Source organism: Natrix helvetica (assembly GCF_964273705.1).
Source record: "Natrix helvetica genome assembly, chromosome: 2".
Taxonomy (NCBI): domain Eukaryota; kingdom Metazoa; phylum Chordata; class Lepidosauria; order Squamata; family Natricidae; genus Natrix; species Natrix helvetica.
Window position 1 is genome coordinate 259,950,980 of NC_138552.1, and position 22,644 is coordinate 259,973,623.

Genomic DNA, 22,644 nt, shown 5'->3' on the forward strand with positions numbered 1-22,644 from the left:
GGCTAAATCAATGTTGGATTTAAATTGAAATTAGATGAGAGGTAAAGGAAGAGAACGATAAGGTTTTGTGCAGATGCAGGTTGCAAGTGAGACAGATGACAGGAACGTTATCAAATAACAATTGTAATATATTCAAAGTCCATTCTGTTTGCTGAGGTCTTCTATAATAGCCTGAAGCTTTTTCACGAACACTATATGAATTTAGCAGCTCCTCACTCCATTGTGCTGACAAAGCTTGTTTGTTTGTTTCACCAAAATGGGTACTCATAATGAAGTGCCCTGGAAAGTTGCAATGCTCCCATAATACCTTGTCCTTCTTTTGAGTCCTAATGTCAACTTTATGTCAATTTATTGTGCAAAGTTTATTCCATTTGTCTAATGTAGAATCCAGAGGGATGTTGCAAGCAGATGATGTTATATATCACTTTAGAGGAAGAATGTGTGAAAGTGCCTTTATGTGAAGTTGTTGAGCCTATGATAGTACTGTTGGTATAAATGTGGGAGCAAAGGAGACATCTAGATTTATTGCATATGTTAGTATCGTCCTGTTGTATCTTGTTGCTTGTAAATATCTGTTTCAGATTAGGTGGTTGTCTCTATCTAAGTATGGGTCTGCCATCTAGCACCTAAAAAGTAGTGTAATTGTCCAGTATGTCCAGTCATCAATACTATGTTGATAAATGTGTGACAACCGGCTCTCCAACTTCATTGCTGGGACTGTGCTTCCAAACAATTGTTCGGCATGCTAGGCGGTCTGCTCTCAAGCTTCTTGTAAAATTCCAGAAAATGTAACACTTGGCTTTTGTAAGCTGCCCTGAGTTATGTCTAGCACATCACCAGCTGGAGCATATTAATAATATATTGGTGTATGGCTCACATGATTTGCACATACCGCCTAGATTGTTAGTAATATAATTAAAGGAAACCATGTGATTTATAAGTGCTGTGCAGAAATATCAATAACGGCAGATTTTTATTGATTTATTTATAATATTCTTACTTAATTCCCCATCATTTTATTGTTTTTAATAATACATTCCCCAGAGCACAGAAACAATTAATAACATATAGCAATATTAAAATATTCTATTTAAGAAATATTAAGTGATTTACAAAACAGTGATAGAAAACAGCCAATTTATTTAATCTCTTTTAAATGTAAATGTGGGATTACCGTATAACTTCATTTTCAATATTTTTATTGTTCATATCTCGAAAACTCAGGGGAAAACACCACAATACAAAGTACTTCAATCTTTATTATGGCTCTAAAATTTTGCTGTTTCCTCCATCTCTATAACTTCAGCAAAGTTTGGCCACTTCCAAGGTGGTCCTCTCCTATATTTCCCCACATGGGAATTTATGTCAATATATTGTGCAATGATTATCCCTGCCCCCTTCAGTTTATAGGGAAATTGTCCCTCATTTGAGAACTACTTTCTATTTTCAGAACCAACTTTTGAGTCTTAGAAATCTTCATTCTGGAATTATTTTTTTCATATGCTGCATTAGCAGATATCTCCTATATCATAATATGTTGGTTTTATAGCATAATTTGAATGGTTGTTATGTACTCTGTCTTTCACACATGTCCATATATTCTTACGTAGTACCAGATGTGTGTGTGTGTGCGCGTGTGTGTGTGTTCATGTATACCCATGCAGACACATGTATCTTTGCCTACACATAACACAGAGTACATAACAACCATTCAAATTATACATCCCTGCGACCAATTCGCTCGCACAGAGAGGGCCTCCTCCAGGTGCCGTCCACTAGACAGTGTTGCGGGGCGGCGCCTAGGAGTAGAGCCTTCTCTGTGGCGGGCCCAGCCCTGTGGAATGACCTCCCTCCGGATATTAGGAATACCTCTGACCTCCGCTCCTTTCGTATTAAGCTTAAGACCCACCTATTCCAAGCAGCTGGCCTGGCTCAACTTTGATCTAACCATATCGCTCCTGACGGGTTTTTAACTGGGTATTTTAATTATATTTAATTATCTAGGGGTTTTTAAATACTGTATTTTAATTGTTTTTATTTATCAGCCGACCTCCTCCTTGTGTGTGTCTCGGTATATGTCTCTGTTATATGTTTGTTTTGTCCACATATTTATTTCATATGTTTCATTGTACGCCGCCCCGAGTCCTTCAGGAGAGGGTGCGGCTAAGAAATAAATATATTATTATTATTATTATTATTATTATTATTATTATTACATGCCCCTAGTTCTCAATCCATGGAACAAAAACATTGTCTTTAAGCCTAAATTAAGAAACAAACAGATTACTGACTCCTATTACACTTGTGACCACTCTGGAAGCATCTAATTTGCAACTATGAGAATCAGAGCATTGATAACTACACTTTGAGATTGCTCCAAGTTGTGTTTTTCTTATGTTTCCTCTGTCGTTTTCTGAGACGTCTTTATTAGAATTTGAACTTAAAATTAAGTCCTACTGCTAACTAATTCTCCATGGAATACAAAAATTTATAGTTTTATTAAACTACAATATAAAAATTGAGAGGGTTTTGCCTATTTCGTATATCTATATAACATCTGTTTATTATATTTTAGGAAGGAGCTTGATATGATGAAACAGATTGCAAACCTGCCAGCAATAAGAATTAACAGTTGTTTAGTATTTGTCCATATGTACTGTTAACATAGTTAATACTGTAACCAAGATACAGAAATGAGCATCTGCTTCACTATTACATAGAGATAATCAGTTATAGTCCTTCAGGAAAAAATGTTCTATGTGTACATAAGTATTTGCTGCTATAGAAACTGGAGATTGAAAAATATTATGAAAAAGTATAGAAAACTGCATACTAAAGCATACTAATAGGCAAATCATATTGAATCAGAAAATTAGCATTAGGTATTGTCTATGCCAGTTCGTCCAATTTGTAATCCACAAAATCAAACATAGTTTTGATGTAAATTGTTATGTCTGCATATGCAGAACAATTTACAGTGAACTGTACACATGCAGTCACTGAAATCCAAAATGGCGTCGGCCCAGTGGCAGCGAGGGAACCAGTTCGGGAGCGTGGCAGGCCTCGGTCTCTGCCAGTTCTGCGACCCAGGCCTGACTTCCACTACAGGTTCAGCTGAACCGGCAGCAACCCACCTCTGCATCTGGGTAGTGTCTGACAGCCCTTCAGTCTCCTTTCTCTATGTTGTAGATGTCTGGTGTTACAAAACAAACTTGATGGATTATGTTGGACTTTGGGGAAAGAATCTCATTCAATTTGCATGGCAGAATTCATGCTTTAGATATAAAACACCCCAGATTTAAAGGATCAAGTAGCAACTAATAGAAAAGCCTTGAACCTGGAAATTGGTTATTAGTCAGAGTAAATGATACAGGTCTACTCTGAGCTATAGTAGTTTCCTGTGTACCTCATTGTTGGTGTTAAAAAAAATGTGTAACTGTTTCAGCAGTCACTGAACTCATTTATTACATTTAAAATGTTATTATCAAAATCTCCCTATTATTGACTTTAAAAGTGCAGGATAATACAGTACATGCACATATATAAACAAGCAAGAATGGACGAGTTAGCATGTCATGAGTAATTATTGCTTTGAACAAGTAGTTCAAGAGGAGTTAAGTTGGAAAGATGTTTACTATCATATTTTTCCTGCTACCAATTTTCATAAAGCCCCATGCTCCAAAGATCAAAGAGTGGAACCACAGTAAATAATGGTTTGTGAATGACGACATTTTGCAAAATGGGGGGTCCATTGGTACTTGGATCACAATGTTACGCTACCTTCCTGCAGATTTTGGCAGTCCTCCCCAGATATTGCTGCATGCATGGCTATCCTGATTTCATCTCCTTGAAAAACTGTAGAGTGAAGTATCATGATCAGAATGTCATTCTAATGTTCACATCTGCTGGCTGTTTCTTTCTATAGAGTCCTTAGAATTGAGCTTCTGCTGTTCCATGACTCTCTGTCTGCTCCTAGGGATGGGCCCACAATTTTTTCAAATCCCTACCAATAAGTAAACAATGCTTTCTGAGTCCATCAAGTCTAGCCTTATTAATTTTGCTTAAAAACTCTTTTTATGATTTTTAAATGACCTGTGAAGTGCTTACCATTGATTCTCCTAAAGTGAAGCATTTTATTTCCTATTGCATTCCAAAGAAGACGAATTACAGGCGTTTTTAAAACTTCTACTGAAAAGTAATAGGGCTTCACAATACTTAACCTAAGCTGGATTCTGCCCACTACAGATAATTTATTCATTAATATACAAAGATTATTCTGTCCTTTCTCAGGTTTATCTATCAGAAGCGTGTGTTGGAAAGCAGATCGGCTTCTAGCAGGAACACAGGACAGTGAAATATTTGAAATTATTGTGAGAGAAAGAGACAAGCCAATGCTTATAATGCAAGGTCACTGTGAAGGCGAGCTCTGGGCTCTGGCAGTCCACCCCAAAAAGCCATTAGTTGTTACTGGCAGTGATGATCGATCTGTGCGGTAAGGCAACAGCATGTATCCCTAATATTTCACGACAGTTGTGTTGGGAAATCCTCATGGCTTTGAAGATTACGGTGCTGGTGATCAATGAATTGGAAGAAGGCAAATTAAGCAATATTCAGCTAGATGTTTTATTTATTTTTTAAGTTATATATTATTTATTCCAGCATTGATATGTAGTTTATTAGCCAAAGAGTAGATACTTAAAGTGCAAGTATTTTTTAGCAAATGTGTTTGCTAAAAGAAAACCCAAGTAGTGTTAAAATATGTGATAGCTGTGAAAATTATTTTATCTCTCTCCCCAAACCTACCTCACACAATTGCTGTTGTGAGGAAAATTGGAGGTAGCATTCTATATGTTGCCTTGAGATCCTGAACAAAGATGGGATATAAATCAACAAATAAATACAAATACAGTAATTATGTGATAAATATTAATGTGATTAATAGTTAAGATACCTGTATAATTTAGTGCCATTTTCAAATCTGATAAACATTCCCTGTACCTCTTCATTCCAGTTATAAATAAAAAATAATGGAGAATAGAATCACATGGTGATGAGATGATTTCTCATTTCGTTCTCATGTTGAACTGCAAACTACCCAATCCCTTTTTAGGTTAATCTGTTCTGTGAACCAGATAAACAGAAAATAGAATGGGAGAGATGCACATAAAGTTTGGAATAATGTCTCTCTGGCCAAAAAAGCAACACATTAAATGCCACATTGTAGTGATTAACAGGCTTCTTTCTTTTTTCCTTCCTTGTGAAGGTTATGGAGTCTTGCTGATCACGCTTTGATTGCCCGATGCAATATGGAAGAAGCTGTGCGGAGTGTATCTTTCAGCCCTGATGGATCTCAGCTGGCTCTGGGAATGAAAGATGGCTCTTTTATTGTTCTGAGAGTAAGGTAGGCTTGACTCCTGCCTTTAAAAAAATAATTCAGACCAAATCTGAAGTGTATTAATGCAATTTTTGAGAATAGTTTTATATATTGTTGGCCTGAATAAGACACAATAGTCTGGTACAACATATTTTGAAAGCTTGAGGATAAGTTTTCCGAAAAAATTTACATGGGTCAAGCCAGTGGTAGGATTCTTTTTTTTTTTTACTACCGGTTCTGTGGGCGTGGCTTGGTGGGCGTGGTATGAGCTGGTGGGCATGGCAGTGGGAGTGGCAGAGGAAGGATACTGTAAAATCTCCATTCTCTCCCCACTCCAGGGGAAGGTTATTGCAAAATCCCCATTTCCTCCCAATCAGGAGGCAGAGAATAGATGAGGGTGAGGCCAGTCAGAGGTGATATTTGCCAGTTCCCTGAACTACTCAAAATTTCCGCTACCGGTTCTCCAGAATTGGTCAGAACCTGCTGAATACCACCTCTAGGTCAAGCACAATATATAAAATTAGTAATTGTGATCTGTATACCAGTATTCATCACTTAGAGTTTATGGTAAGCCAATGCAATTTTTCTAAATTAGAACTTAATTTTAAATTAGAACAAAACCAAACTACCATGATGAATAGACCTAATCTATATATCTTTATATATCTTTTTGCATCCCTAGCTTAGATGCTTTAATTCTGGCTAATTAAATCATAGTTTTCTAACCAGATCTCATTTGTTACCTGTACCTAAACTACATGATAATATTCTGCTACAAAGCAGATATATGCTACTTTTGAAAAACAAATTCTGTTGAGTTTAATAGGACCTCTTAACTATATATGCATCGGATTACCCTTTAAGAGCATGTTTGTACAACATAGAATCTGTGTAGATAATAAGACTGCATACCACCATCTTATCATTTTTCATTTGCACACCCACTGCTAACAATGTTTTCAACACTCTGCAGAGATATGACAGAAGTTGTTCATATCAAAGATCGGAAAGAAGTAATTCACGAAATGAAGTTTTCACCAGATGGCTGCTATCTTGCAGTGGGTTCTAATGATGGTCAGGTAGATATCTATGCAGTTGCTCAGCGGTATAAGAAAACTGGAGAATGCAGCAAGTCTTCTAGTTTTATCACTCATATTGACTGGTCTCTAGACAGTAAATTCTTGCAAACAAATGATGGTGCAGGAGCACGCTTCTTCTACAGGATGCCATGTAAGTAAATATTTCTTCATTGCATGTGTTTAATTTTAATGAGCAATACATAAAATGTTTAATCAATATACTCTAGAGTTAGGACTGTGTGATTACTTAAGCATTATTTATAAGCATTATTCCCCACTAACCTATCTTTCTCTATATTGTCTCTCTATATATTCTCTCTCTCTCTCTCTCTCTCTCTCTCTCTCTCTCTGTGTGTGTGTGTGTGTGTATACACACACAAACACACACACACACACACACATATGATGGTTTTGTTGTATTCAGGTCTTTTCCCGTGTAGGATCAATCCTACACGGGAAAAGACCCGAATACAACAAAATCAGCATACCTACACCCGTGAAAATCTACGAAAACAAATATATAGAATATACATATATATTCTCTCTCTTTCTCTCTCTGTGTCTTCTATCTGCATCTATCTGTCTGTCATCTATCATCTAGCTAGCAAAGGAACTTAAACCAGAGCATGGGGAAACATATATATTCCTTTAACCTCCAAAGATGAACAGGTGTATGTGTGTGTGTGCGTGTGTGTGTGTGTGTGTGTGTGTAGAATAAATACAAACATTAGCCAAATAGATTAGCTAAAATCATCAGTTTCACCACTGTATATGAATTTTCTTAATTTTAAAGTTGTACATTATTATCTTTAAAATTAAATTTTTAAAATTTATGTTTAAAATTATGGTAAAGTTTACATCATTGCATATTGTGTAAAGAAATATAATAACACTATTACTAAAGTTAGAAATAATTACTGAAATTTATTGGAACTGATGGGCATAACAATGGAAAATAGATTTGACTACGAAAACTGGATTAGCTAATATTAGAATTTATTAGAATTTAGAATAACAATATCAAGTAATAGTATTACATTTTTTATGCAATTATACAATAATACAATGATACAATACAATGAAACCTCATTTTAAAGCACCATTTATCAGTTGTGCACTTTTATCATTAGGCAAATGGCAATTTCTGTAATTTTCCTTAATGTTTCATTATACCAGTAAGAGAAATTAGCATATCATAAAACTATGATAAAATTAACATAAATGTAACTGTCTCATCTGAATTATATTTGATATAATGGAGTTATACATATATCTCTGGTTAGATGTTGTGTTAGAGAGAGAAAAGGCCATGACAGAGAAGGCACACTTCCTCAGTTGCACAAGATCACAATTTTTGTAGAAGGAACACAGAGTGTACTAACTTGGACCGATGAGCAGGAATAATGGGAAACAGACAATTTGTCAAATAACTAGGCTCTATGCCACTAAGGACTTTATAGGTTTGAATCAGCATCTTGAATTGCAGCCAGAAACCAAACAATAACTAATGCAGTTTGTGCAGCAGCAATGACTCATGAGCATAGTGATGAGTAACTGTTCCTGCCTGTACCCTTGCTTTTTAAACCAACTGTAGCTAGATGGCATACAAGAGCAGCCCCATGTAGAACGTATTGTCATCGTTCAGTTGTGAGGTGACTAGCAATCATCTGAAGAACCTCGTGATTGAGAAAAGGGCACAACTGACACACAAGGTGAACCTACATAAAGACCCTCCTGACCACAGCTATCATCTGCTCTTCAAACAATAACTGGGAGTCCAGTCCAACCTCCAAGTTGCACACTAGTCTTAAATGGGGAAATGCAACCCCATCCCATTCCAAAGATGACAATATTATCAACCCAGAGGCCCCAACAGACATACAACTCAATCTTCTTGGGATCCTAGCTGAAGTGTTTCTTCCTATCCAGGCCTCCAACTTCACTTATGCAGCCGCAGATTGAAATGCACAATTGATTATTAATAATACTGAACCCTGAAGTCACTTCACTCAGTAGCTTCATGTAGATATTAAAAAGGGGGGATGAAAGCATTAAACACTGAGGTGCCCCACATGAGTAGATGTGATCTTTTCCCTCTTGTCAACATGGACTGGGACTGACCATTCAGGAAGGAGATGAACCACTGCCACTACTACAAACAAAATGTATTTATTTATTAATCAAATTTATATCACTTCCCATCTCTGGGACTATGGGTGACTTGTACAGTGTGTGTGTGCATACATATTTAAAATTAGGAAAAATCAGCATTAGTAATAGAGATATTTAAAACTAAAAATATATACAAACCTTGAAGGGAAAGAAGAGAGGGAGAGAGAGAAATAGTAAAATGTATCATTTTCAGTCAAGAGAAGAGCCATCATATTTAAACTTTCCCCCGTGGGTTGCTTGTTATTGGACACGGAAATAAGGATTTATGAGGCAAAACCTAAAAGATCTGTAAAAATAAATGTTGGACATCAAAACAACATACAGAAATGAATTAAAATTAATTTATTGTAAAAAATAATGTTATTGTATTGTAAATCAAATGATTTGTTGTTACAAATACTGTAAGGGGGAAAGATGGGAGAGAATTCATCTGCAAGTGAAAGATGATGACATATATAAATACTTAATGAAGGTGGAGATCAAATTCCTTTTCCAGACTCACTGAGATCTTTTTTAATCAAATCTCATCTACAAAACAAAATTGTAACCTAATCCCCATTCTGGGTTTTATTTATACATCAAAGGGAGATTGTGTAAGATTTTTGATAGAGCCGTTTCTTTTTTCTCACAATAGTAATAGTGGTTATCAAGAAGTTCTCATTGTTTCATGATTGCTATGACAGAGGGGTTTTTTTCCCTTAGAGACTTTGACTCAATTCACTGTAGTTGGACTTTTATCTGCTTCCATGCGGACTTCTTGATACAGATTTTTTTAAAAGAAGAATTTGGATAACCATTTCTGTGAAATGGTACAGGACTTCCTGCTTGAGCAGTCTACCTCAACGATCCCTTCCAACTCTGTTATTCTATTCTACTCTGTTCAGATAATGATTCAGCTCATTTTTTCCCAACACTTACTCTATCTTTACCGTTTGCTTTCATTGTCCAACGGTACAGGTGTTAAAGTATACAAAATTTGTTAACCTTGTCACTAATTATCTTGGAGGGAAGTCAGCTGTCATCTTTATTTGTAGTAGCTTGAAACAATCCCTTGTGAAAGGGATCAGCAATAGGTTCAACAAATTTCTGTGGATTTGTTGTGCATTTAAAGATGAGTGGATAGCACTCCAACTCAGCAATGGCAAAAGGCCCAAGAGAAAAAATAATTTGTGGTACGAAGTTGGAAAAGCATTAAATTTTGTGTTCAGATGCTCCCCACGCAATGTAATTAAATAACTTATTAATTTAAATTTATTTCAGCTGGAAAACATTTGGCAAACAAAGATGAGATCAAAGGAATTTGTTGGGCTTCATGGACCTGTGTGATAGGATCAGAAGTAAATGGAATCTGGCCAAAGTACAGTGATGTTACAGATATTAACTCTGTAGATGGAAATTATAATAATACAGTTTTAGTGACTGGAGATGATTTTGGACTAGTTAAATTATTCAGATTTCCATGTCTTAAAAAAGGTAAGACATTGTGCTGTGCATATATAATGTCTTGCTTTATTTGCATTATGGATTATTTGATGTTTTTTCAGCGACTGAGATGCATTCCTTTAATTTATTTAAATTATTTATGAAAATAATGAAGATGAGATAAATAAAAATGCTCAGTCTCTAATATTACAAGTGCCGGCAGAAAATTATCAGACAAATGGACCTATCTTTCTTTTTCATTTTAAAAAGGTTAGTAAATATTTACAAGCACATTCTAGAAAAATAAAAAAGAGGTGAACTAGAAAAAATTGCAAGCTATATGAAACTAAGCAAAAAAATTGAGGTAACTAAATTAATGCTATATATGAAATTGAATATTCAATAATAAAGGAAGCAAGTGTAATAAGTATCAAAAGTCAAAATAAATAATTTGGACAGATGTTTTTAATGACCCATTATTTGAATGACAAAGATGTTGACTGGTTTTTACTGGTTATATAATTCTATAAAAAGGATAATAGGGGCTTTTTTGGGAAACAACCATATTTTTGCCTTTTTAGGCATTGGGTTAGTTTACCACATGCCTTAGTGAATCTATTGCAGTAAAAAATAGAAGTTGCAGCCGAGGAACAGGCCATTTTCAATAGTTGCATTATGGTTTTGGAGCATCTTTCTCCAATTGCCTTGCCTTTTTTTCTAACAAAGTGTAGTCAAGGAAATGAAGATTGCCTTCTCATTTTTCTGATATTGCTGTATTCCCAGTTATGTAGTTAGTTTTATCTGATAGAGTTAAAAAAAACCAGCCAATGAAAAACAGCTACAAATTGTTCAGTGCAGATTAAAAAAAAATAGTGTTCCCTAAAGGTTCCAGAATTTTGAGCAGCAATATTCTGTGTTAGCTTTGTGTCCAGTTGGAACCTTAACCTAATCATAATCTTTTCACCTAAGATAATATAATAATTAAGAAAGGCAAATTAATCAATGGAGAAACCTAAGAGTTTAACCAATACATTCGGCTTCAGTAGAAAAAACTGCTATGGGCACCAGACATTTCTTTTTATTATTTTTTATTTAATGTGAGCGTGCCCACATTTGCGAACCGGTAGGGAAGGTATGTGAGTCCCACCTCTGCCTCATGTAGCAACCATTTGAATTTATGACAAAGTAGAACAGTTTTGTAACCAAAGCTTGCAATTACAAGTGTCACAGACTCCCATGATGATATGATCACCATTTGCACACTTTAATTGGGAATTTATAGGTTGTGGACATATGATTTTTCCATTTAGCAACCATTTAGAGATAGTGTTGCCAATCCCAATTGTGGTTGCTAAGCAAGGACTATTTTTAGAATAATAATAATGATAATGTTCCACATAGCGTTTTTGAATTAGTATTGATTTAAATCTGTTGTTCAATAGATGAAGAAGGATTAAGTAACATAGGTGACTAAATATGTGTTTTACCCAAACTACTAACTATTGGGATATAAAGAACATTTCTGTATATATGGATTGTTTGCATCATGTTTGGAAATTGCATGCAGAGTATAGTAAAAAGTGATTTTATAAAATTTGCAATAACTTTCATGCACATCTGTGTATGTGTTGCGTATATGGCTTGCTTCTTTATGGTGACTTAGTCAGATTTGATTACAATTATCTTTATTTTTTAATTTTAGGTGCAAAATTCAGAAAATATGTTGGCCATTCTGCTCATGTTACAAATGTACGCTGGTCACATGACTTCCAATGGGTAATCAGTACAGGAGGTGCAGATCATTCTGTTTTTCAATGGCGGTTTATTCCCGAAGGTGTAGCAACTGGAGTCCTTGAAGCAGCCCGTATAGGTAAGTCTTTCAGAAGGTTGAAATGCAATTGAACAAAAAGATCCTACTGAGTTAAATAGACCTTTCTTGTCACAATTGTTAAGTGAGTATCTGTAGTTGTTAAGTTAGAAGCATGATTGTTAAGGGAATCTGGTTCCCCCATTGCCTTTGCTTGATAGAAGGTCACACAAGGTGATTGCATCATGCAGGGGCAACAGCAACTGTCATAAATATGAATCAGTTTCCACCTCTCTGAATTTTGATCACATGACCATGGACATGCTGCAATGGTCATAAATATGATAAACGGTCATAAGTCACTTTTTCAGTGCTGTTTTAACTTTGAACAGTCACTAAATGAACTGTTATAATTCGAGGACTATTTGTACTGATATTTAACACACACACTGTCTTTTATTTTAATCTCTTCTCTCATCTTGGAAATTTATGGAAAGGATCACTGAAAAGAGAATCTGCTTATTTAATGTTATGCTTTGTTTTCATTTCTGGCTTAGATAGCTTTATATATTTTACTGTGAAGTCAGAAATGTTCAATATGTCCAAGGTATTTAGCCAATATTTTAACATGTCAGGACTGAGATTTTACATATCATTCCTGCAGGGAAGATATTCTATTTTCTTCACTACCGCTTCGCTCACACACGTCTTGGCATACACAGAGGTTCTTGATGATATCAGGGTGGGTGGGCAGAGTCTTGCGCCACCAGTTCGCCCGAACCAGTGCGAACCATCAGCATACCACCTCTGCTTTCCTGGCACTGGGGATTATTTTTAAAAAACCACTAACTGATTAATATTATTCCATCCTTTCTGCAGAATGTGGCATAGATTCATACAGTGAAGAATCAGATTCTGATTTATCAGATGTGCCAGAATTAGATTCAGATATTGAGCAAGAAGCTCAAATCAATTATGTTCGGCAGGTGAGTAACTTTGCAGTATCAGATCATTAGATCAGGAACAGTTGAAATGTCATTGCATCATACTGAAAATGACTATCTGGAGTGGCATCTGTAGGGAAGGTAGAACAGTCAAGATAGTATTTACAATATTGCAATTGAGGCCTTGTCCTTTTTAAATGTATGCATCATCCATGCAAAAAATACAGGGCTTTGGTTATAATGCTACATCCTCCAACTTGTTTCCATTGTTTTTGCACATATACACACACTGCTTAGTCCTGTAGTTACAGGGCAGATTTATTCTGCTCCCTGCAGTGTACATTTGTTCAGCATTGTCAATGGGCAGAGAAATATGTTAAATAAATGCAGTCTATGTAATTTAAATAATTAAATTATTTGTATCATGACTATTGCAACTTATTTGTGTTAATTAATTGTTGGATCATCTTTTTAATTTAAATAAAAGATAGGAATCATGGTCCATTATCAGTGAAAGACTCAAATTATTTGCACAAAGTTCCTAGAAGGACATAGATGTGATCCTAATGTTAATTGTGATCCAATGATTTACAGTGATCCTAAATGGTTTTTTTCCAGTATATTTGGTGAAACTAGAAATATACAGTATTGCTTGAACATTGTTTGCTACAAATTTTATGTAAAAGGATATAAGAAAATATATACTGTTTATCCCTACTAGATTAATTTTAGAGTAATCCAATTCAGTCCCTAGCTACCAGCACACACAATATACTTTAGCTGCTGAGATGGGCTGAGGATATCATGATTTAGAGAAAAAAGTATAAAATTACTTTCTATTTCAGAAGAATTTTTTTTCCATATTCTTATTATAAATTCTTTCCTTCCCAGAATGTTTCCTGATAATTCAGAGAACCTCCAGAAAAATTTCTGCAGTTTAGCTAAATAAGCTAAATAAGTAACACTTTTTAATGTGTTAACTATCTATTGCTCCATATAGTAGATAGATGTCAGGCTAAGTGGGTTAGGTATACAGTACTAGAAATACATAAATTGTGTGCCTGCTTCACATTGGGCAGAAGTTATGATCTTTGTATCAGTATTCCACTAGGGGGAACAATATATGTATCAGTCTGTTTTGTTTTTCATTTTCATGCAGTTTTTGCAAGTAGTTTTGTCTAGCTTTTTTGTTTTTGCATTTTGTTCCTTTCTTGGAGTTTGTATTTTAATATTCCACATAAAATAAAAAATTGGGGAAAAAGCAATTTCTTCTTTATTTCTAAGTGCTTGAATACATGACAACAACTTCAAACTTCTTTTTATTTTTTTTCTGTTTATTTAAACATTTTGATTACAAGTTTCATTAAATAGATTCAGCCATCACTTGCTTTCAGAAATTGGTTTCAGAAATATTAATGGAAATTTAACACATGCTTATATGACCCTTTGGAAGTCAGAGCGAAGAGGACTTCAATGGTGCCATTCCCCCAAAACTGTCCATTCTCTAAAAACCTTTTGTTGGCCTTAGTATTTCTTGATCCAGTTCCCCTTCTCCAGAATTCTAAGGAACAGGCTCGTTATCTGCAGATATACTGTATGTTATTCCTTGCCAATTCCAATTTCCAATTATAAAATTATAGTAGGACAACCTAGTAGACAATCATTTAAATATGAGCCAGCAGTGTACAGCAGCTGCCAAAAAAGCCAACACAGTTCTAGGCTGCATCAACAGAGGGATAGAATCAAGATCACATGAAGTGTTAATACCACTTTATAATGCCTTGGTAAGGCCACACTTGGAATGCTGCATTCAGTTTTGGTCGCCACAATGTAGAAAAGATGTGGAGACTCTAGAAAGAGCGCAGAGAAGAGCAACAAAGATGATTAGGTGACTGGAGACTAAAACATATGAAGAATGGTTGTAGGAACTGGGTATGTCTAGTTTAATGAAAAGAAGGACTAGAGGAGACATGATAGCAGTGTTCAAATATCTCAGGGGTTAGCGCAAAGAAGAGGGAGTCAAACTATTCTCCAAGGCACCTGAGTGTAGAACAAGAATCAATGGGTGGAAACTAATCAAGGAGAGAAGCAACTTAGAACTAAGGAGAAATTTCCTGACAGTTCGAACAATTAATCAGTGGAACAGCTTGCCTCCAGAAGTTGTGAATGCCCAACACTGGAAGTCTTTAAGAAGATGTTGGATAGCCATTTGTCTGAAACGGTATAGGGTTTCCTGCCTAGGCAGGGGGTTGGACTAGAAGACCTCCAAGGTCCCTTCCAACTCTACTATTGTATTGCATTGTATTGTATTGTATTATTTTTTTCAAACAAGCTTATTTTATTTCATAGTATAGCAGTCTCCCCCAATTTGGGGAAATTCTACCTGAGAGTACAACACAATACAGGATGAAAATTATGAAAATTGTATTCTAATACTTTTCAATCATTTAGAGTAGAAGAAGATATGATATAGGACAATGACATAGAGCTTTCAAATGACCAAATACTTTATGCTAATACCAGCAAACAATAAGAAGCAACTGGAATTACTTGATTAAAAGTTTATAATTAAAAATTTTCTTCTCTGTTTTTTGCAGGTTTACAAAGAAGATCTACCTCAACTGAAACAACAACATAAAGAGAAAAGCCACTCAGTGCCCTTCCTTAAGAGAGAGAGAGCCCCTGATGACAGTTTAAAGCTGCAATTTATACACGGGTATAATACATTTTCAACAGTAATTCCTTTAGTAGTTTACTCACAGAAAAAGATAATCCATTGTTAAACAAAAATAACCTTTAAATTTAAAGTCTATGCATGGAGTTAAGAATTGAAATGGGTAGTGAGACACTCTGATTCTTACATTGGAGAAAGCTATTTATTGATCAAAGGAGAGATGACAGAGAACTTCAGAACTGAAAACAGAGTAGCCAAAATTGATTAACTCAAAAAGAAGAGAGGAAGAATTCTAGGATTTGAACCTATAGAGTCCTGTAAATCAGGTAAGTTGTCTGCATGCTGATACATGCAAATCATCATTGTGAACATGGCTTCCTAATTCTCTATGATAAAGTTACTTCTCTAATTTGTGTACCTGCTTGGGAATGCAGGGCTGAGAGAAAGATGTATAAATTAAGCCTGGTATAAAACTTTGTTGATCATTATAAACCAAGGAACACTGGTTTTCCTATTCATATTCTCTGCCATCTGTTAACGCAGAGTTAATCTGTTAACATAGTGTTCCTCTGTAGTGGTATCAGCCAGCTACATATTTTCTCCCAATCCTCTTTGTTCACTGTCCAGCAGTAGCCACCCAATATTCTACATTTGCTTAGAATGTTCTTTTTTAAAAAAAACTAAGCTATATTTGAGGTTTCCCCCATCCCATGAAGATTTGTTTCCTCATTTTAATGAAATTATTATACATCTTTGCAGTCTTTAAATATTAGAATCCTTCCAAGTCTGCCCATTTCCCATATGCATAAGGATGGTACTAATCTCAGTACAAAGCCATTTGGTCATTGACCACCCTTTATTTATTTCTTTTAGTCTTTTATTTTATTTCTGGGATTTATTTATCACCTCTGTCAGCTAGAATTTTAGATAGTATCTAATGTCTAAAATTGATAAAAGAGCATAAAAATATATAACTAATACCTTTTAATACAAATAATACAGACCATATTAACTTTATTGAATTATTGATTTAAATATAAACTGGAATAAATTCAGTGTATATTTAAATCAATATAAATATTTAAACACCAGGTATGTTATTCTGCTATCTTAGAGATAATACATAATAGTTTATATCCTAATATATGGAGCATCTTCCCTGCAAAGATAAAATGGATATTCTTTTGAAAGGCACTGAAGGCATGGTTTTGCCAGCGGGCCTGGCAACCCCAGAGTGATATAGAGTGCATCAAGTTGCTTGTTTGATTGTTGTCACCAAGGGGATGAGGGTTTATTGGGTTTTGTATTTGAAAGCTCCTTGGAGTGACTTGGCCATCTAATTCTTGATAAATAAATAAATAAATATTGATTAGAAATAAGTCCTATTAACTTCAGCAAAATATGATTCAGTATAAATGATAACACTAGGATCATAATAGATTCTGTATAAATGATATCTTGATAGGATAGTGGTACATGATCCTTTGTTCCTTTGACTATCAGGAGTCTTGTTAACTGATTTACTTGTTGATTTTTTTCCCTATTAATTTCAGTTATAGAGGCTATGATTGTCGAAATAATTTATTCTACACACAGACTGGAGAAGTGGTCTATCATATTGCTGCTGTTGCTGTGGTGTATAATAGACAGCAGCACACCCAAAGACTATATCTTGGTCATGATGATGATATTCTCAGCCTTGCTATCCATCCTATGAAAGATTATGTTGCTACTGGACAGGTGAGTATGCAAGAAATATGATCAATGGCAAATCAATGTAATACAGATTTTCTCACAGTATTCACTCTAGCAACTTTTTTCAAATTAAAAAATAAATCAACTTATTTAAGAATAATATACTGTATCTCAGTGCTTTATGAATGGGTTCTACAGTAAAATATTATAGAATGTTCTCTTGGTCTAAAAGAGTGTTAAACTATATTATAATATTAATACCAATTAGATAAAAAGGAAGCCTAGCATCTCAATTGCCAAAAAAGCAGAGGGTGAATAAGTGAAAAATAATCCAGGAAATGGAATGTTTGGCACATATTTATAACAATCTAAATTTTGTGGACTGTAGTTCAATTAGTTAGATTAATAGTGATTTACAAGCAATTCACTTAACCTTGGGATGGGTTGTAAACAAAGATTGAAGAATAATGAATGCCAAAAATACAGAATGCAGAAATACAAAACAGTATTCACAAATTGCTTTGTCTTATTTTCTGGCTATGCTGTGTTGTTGATATTTGTAGCTATTATTATATTTATTATTTATTATTATTTCTTTGGATTTCTAAACCGCCCCCTCTCCCAAAAAGGGACTCGGGGCGGTGTACAGTCAGATAAAATGCAGATAAAATACAATAATATAAAACAATTAAATACTAAACATTTAGATGGAGGAGATAAGACTGTACAAGAAATAAATATACTATGGAAACCCTAAAAAACATCCCCAATTAAAATACCCAAACCCAATTAAAATATATCCCCGGGAGGCAAAACTAAGAGAGTGCCAGGCCAGCTGATTGAAACAGGTGAGTCTTTAATTTTTGACGGAAGGAGCGGAGGTCGGTGGTGGTTCTGATGTCGGGGGGGAGGTCATTCCAGAGGGTTGGGCCCATCACAGAGAAGGACCTAATCCTAGGTGTCGCCCGCTGGCATTGCCTAGCGGACGGCACCAGGAGGAGTCCCTCCCTGTGTGAGCGGATTGGCCATAGGGACGTGTGTGGTAGGATGCGATCCTGCAGATAACTAGGTCCTATGCCATGGAGCGCTTTAAAGATGGTAATCAATACCTTGAAACGCACCCGAAAGGCCACAGGCAGCCAGTGCAGCTCGCGCAGGAGGGGTGTTACGTGGGAGTATCGTGTACTCCCCATGATGACCCGCGCGGCTGCGTTCTGAACTAGCTGCAGTCTCCGGATGCGTCCCAAGGGAAGCCCCATGTAGAGGGCATTGCAGTAGTCCAGGCGAGACGTCACCAGCGCATGAGTGACCGTGCGCAGGGCACTCCGGTCCAGTAGGGGGCGCAATTGGCGCACCAGGCAGACCTGGTGGAACGCCCCCCTTGCCACGGCTGCCACATGGTCCTCCATTGACAGCCGGGCATCAAGGAGGGCGCCCAAATTGCGCGCCCGCTCCACAGGGGGGAGTTGTTCACCCCCTATGGCCAGCGATGGTGTCAGCTGGCTGAACCGAGGTGCCGGTAGCCACAGCCACTCGGTCTTGGAGGGGTTGAGTTTGAGTCTGTTGTCCCCCATCCAGACCCCGACGGCTTCCAAACACCGGGACATCACTTCGACAGCCTCGTTGGGGTGGTTTGGGGTTGAAATGTACAGCTGAGTGTCATCAGCGTACAGGTGGTACTCAACCCCAAAACCACGGATGATCTCACCCAGCGGCTTCACATATGCGTTGAACAGGAGAGGCGAGAGGACCGACCCCTGTGGCACCCCACAAGTGAGTGGCCTCAGGGTCGACCTCTGCCCCCCTGTCAACACACATTGCTGCCAGTTTTGCTGTCTTCCCTATTCCTCTCTGGAATGAATACATCCTAAATCTAAAGAATGCTTAAATTAAATTTTTCCATTTGAATCTCTACATAGCGAGATAGACTATGGATTTTATAGTCTCTATTGCAATAAGTATAAATATTGTGAGGTTGTTAAAATAATATATGAAGAAACAAAACATGTTCAAAACAGGTTTCATAAAAAATTTAGGAATCAATATATAAGGCTCTTTTCAATCACATTTAATTCAGTGGTGGGTTCCAGGTGGTATGCCCCGGTACAGGTGTACCGCTGGCAGCTGGGAGCAGCTGCCACCATACCAGAATGGTGTTTCCATTGGGCCCTCCTGCCCATCCTCGTTTCTTACCTCTTTTTAAGCTAGCGGGCCATTTGGCCACGTGCTGGAGCGTCGCAGGGTGGTGGGTGCACATGTATGCGCAATGTACGTGCACATGGTAGACGCCCGGCCACGTCGCAGTGTACCAGTTGCGACAGAATCCAGAACCCACCACTGATTCAATTGTAAGTGATTTTATTGCTTTATCTATGCTTATTTTTTAAAAAGAATGCAGGTGTAATATGGCATTATTTCTTAGTCTAGGCCAGCGATGGCAAACCTTTTTTGGCTTGCGTGCCATAAGTGGGGGAAGCGCAGGGGGGTCGTGTGCAGGCGTGCCGCACCCATAATGCAATGTGCGACCCCCCAGTGCACATGCGCGCACTACAGGCACGACCCCCACCCCATTTTTGCATGCTTTTTTCACCTTCCCCAGGCTCCAGAGGCTTTATAGGAGTATGGGGAAGGCGAAAACAGCCTCCCTCGCCCCTGGAAGCCCTCCAGAGGCTTCAGGGACCTTCAGGAGGCTTCCCTGAAGCCTCCAAAGCAGTCAAAACGACCCTCCGAGCAAACCGGAAGTCACTCCCGGTTTGCTTGGAGGGTCGTTTTAAGTGCTCTGAAGGCTTCAGGGATCTTCAGGAGGCTTCCCTGAAGTCTCCGGAGCAGTCAAAACGACCCTCCAAGCAAACAGGAAGTCCATTGCCGAACTTCCAGTTTGCCCATAGGGCCGTTTTTTTGCACTCCGGAGGCTTCAGGGAAGCTCATGGGGGCCTCGGGGGGGGAGCAGGGGAGGCTCTTTTCGCCCTCCCCAGGCTCCTATAAAGCCTCTGGAGCCTGGGGAGGGCAAAAAATGGCTTTAAAAAAGGGTGAACTCAGCTGGCCAGCACGCGCATGCGTGCTGGCCAGCTAACCGGGCAGCGCCTCGCGTGCCCTGACAAATGGGTCTGCATGCCACCTGTGGCACGCAGGCCATAGTTTCGCCATCACTGGTCTAGGCTATAGTGCTAGGATTTTCTTATTGTTTTATATCCCACAATTGACTTCGTTTTTGTCAGAGGTAACATAGTGATGACATATGTTTAAAAAATGTTCAAATTATTTAGTATCTGTTCTGATTCAAATGAACTAAAAATGTTTTGGAGATTTTTGTGGTATTGAGAGAATTTAACCATATAATAGGGAAAATAAAATACAGTAATGTAGTTCAGGGAATCCTAAAATCCATTGCCGGCCAGATACATACTCAATTTTGTTTGATTATAGAAAGGTGGGCAAGAAATTTGGATAGTGTCTTCAGTAGAATTGGTGATGTCAAGCACTTTTTCTCTGTTTTTTTTAAGATGAAATTAATATTGAGAAATTAAGCAGCAAATCTGAACTCTAATTTTCATTCTTAGAGCCCCCCACATCTTCAAAAGATCTGAATTTCCTTTTTTCAGAATGATTCTGAACCTTTGCTTATGAACAAATTGACTGAAAATACTCTTGCATTGGGTTTTTATTTAACAATGGCAACTAAAATAATTGCTCTTACTTAGGTTGGGAGAGATGCTGCTATTCACATTTGGGATATACAGATGCTCAAATGTTTGTCACTGCTAAGAGGCCAGCACCAAAGGGGAATATGTGCGCTTGACTTTTCAGGTGAGCTGCTGTGTAATGAATGTTGCTTCAGAATGGGAAACGGTGTTCTTTAGTTATATGGTAACCGAAATATTTTTTTTCCTGAAAAAGATCATACTCTTCTCCTCTCCTCTTCCAAGATAACATTTCAAAATATTCAAAGTAAAACTTCTTTTCAGTAATAGCAAGCAGAATCTTCTCTTTTTTTTCATGTGCATGAAGCTACTGTAGCTTCCCAGACAAATTCTACCTAGTAAACTAGTTGTGATCTGTCCAGAAGTCATATTTTTATTTAAAACTATTGGGTCCCCCCCCCCTCCCGATTTTCACTTATAAGAAGCATACATAGAAGCATCAAACAGGCAATAACTAGCCTTTTCAGTTCTGTTGAGTTGGGCTAAGCCTCTATCACAAAACATAACAACACCATCACTTTCAAACATATCAAGCTCACTACTCTGGTGTTCTTAACTTCATATCTGTGGGCACCATTCCTTGACTTGATTTCTCACCTAAACCTGGTGTGTGTCTGTGTAAACTGGTTTTACCTCCATCATAGCCATTTTATGAATGGGCAGAACTGCCAATGACAGCCATAATGTTTTCAAACTGGCTCTTGAACTATTTAAAATTTGGGAACTGCTAAGTCCTTTTCTAGAATAATTATAGTTAGGAGAAGGAGGAAGAGATAAGTACAAATTAAGTCATTGTGAAAGTTTGATTATTGTAGAACTTCCAACTCCCTTATTCCTGGCACCATAACATAAATTAGCAATGAATATTATGTTTGTCAGATTTCATTTCATGATATCTCATGATGAACTATGAATTGGTTTTGTACAGCTGATGGGAAATGCTTAGCTTCAATTGGATTAGATGACAATCATACCATTGTACTGTGGGACTGGAAAAAAGGAGAAAAGATGGCAGTGACCAGGTAAGAATACTATTATGTTGCATCCATAGTTGTATATATTTTATATAATACAAGTATTCTTTGTTGCTGTTCCAGGAGCTTCTTTTTTAAAAAAAAATATTGTTGACCAATATAGAAAGAGAGAAAATGATCACATCAATTATCCCACATTCTTGTATGAGACCTCCATTCATGTGCTGTATCAGGAATCATGAATTTATGGCCCTAGACATACTGATATAAAAGCTGAACAGGAAATGGTAGAAAACAGCATGAGACACTCAATTTTTGCCCATATATTTTGAGGATGAGAACAAAACTATTTTTGCAAAATAATATACTGTTCCCATCTGTGTGGAATCTGCTTATTTAATTCTTCAAACTGTTCTCACTCTAATTTTCTTATAATTTTCATGGCTTTTTTAAAACTACACTTATAATGCCAGCTTTCAAAGAAGACCAGACTAAAAAAGCAATACTATGTAGGTCAGCATTACTTTTATTATAAAGCTGTAATAACAGAATTCTGCAAGTCTAAATTTGCTTATCCCTCCCTCCCTTTATCTTTGTGTAAAAGGCATTTACTTACATGGGTTACATTACAGGTAATCTTTGATCATGTGATTTATATTACAGTCAGTATGCATTGTCCTGTGCTTGACCTACTGTCTTTCTTTCCTCCTTACAGAACAGAAAGATTGGAGAGGAAAGGATTGCAAGAAAGTAAACAAGCACACAAGAGAAGCAAGGCACACATCAAAAGCAAAACACTGAT

General features: G+C 36.9%; 1 protein-coding gene and 1 long non-coding RNA gene across 5 annotated transcripts in view; one reads left to right on the plus strand and one right to left on the minus strand.

Annotated features, from left to right (window-relative positions):
* The window catches only part of LOC309387025, a 317,032-nt gene that overhangs the window by 182,365 nt on the left and 112,023 nt on the right, over positions 1-22,644 (minus strand). The window lies entirely within an intron of this gene.
* The window catches only part of EML6 (EMAP like 6), a 118,298-nt gene that overhangs the window by 40,870 nt on the left and 54,784 nt on the right, over positions 1-22,644 (plus strand). For all 4 annotated transcript variants that reach the window (XM_081943077.1, XM_081943079.1, XM_081943078.1 and 1 more), the window contains 10 exons: positions 4,291-4,492; positions 5,264-5,401; positions 6,348-6,604; positions 9,886-10,098; positions 11,750-11,917; positions 12,734-12,840; positions 15,396-15,514; positions 17,026-17,212; positions 20,869-20,974; positions 21,797-21,890. In XM_081943077.1, the coding sequence (XP_081799203.1) occupies positions 4,291-4,492; positions 5,264-5,401; positions 6,348-6,604; positions 9,886-10,098; positions 11,750-11,917; positions 12,734-12,840; positions 15,396-15,514; positions 17,026-17,212; positions 20,869-20,974; positions 21,797-21,890 (1,591 nt within the window). The remainder of the gene's footprint in view (positions 1-4,290; positions 4,493-5,263; positions 5,402-6,347; positions 6,605-9,885; positions 10,099-11,749; positions 11,918-12,733; positions 12,841-15,395; positions 15,515-17,025; positions 17,213-20,868; positions 20,975-21,796; positions 21,891-22,644) is intronic.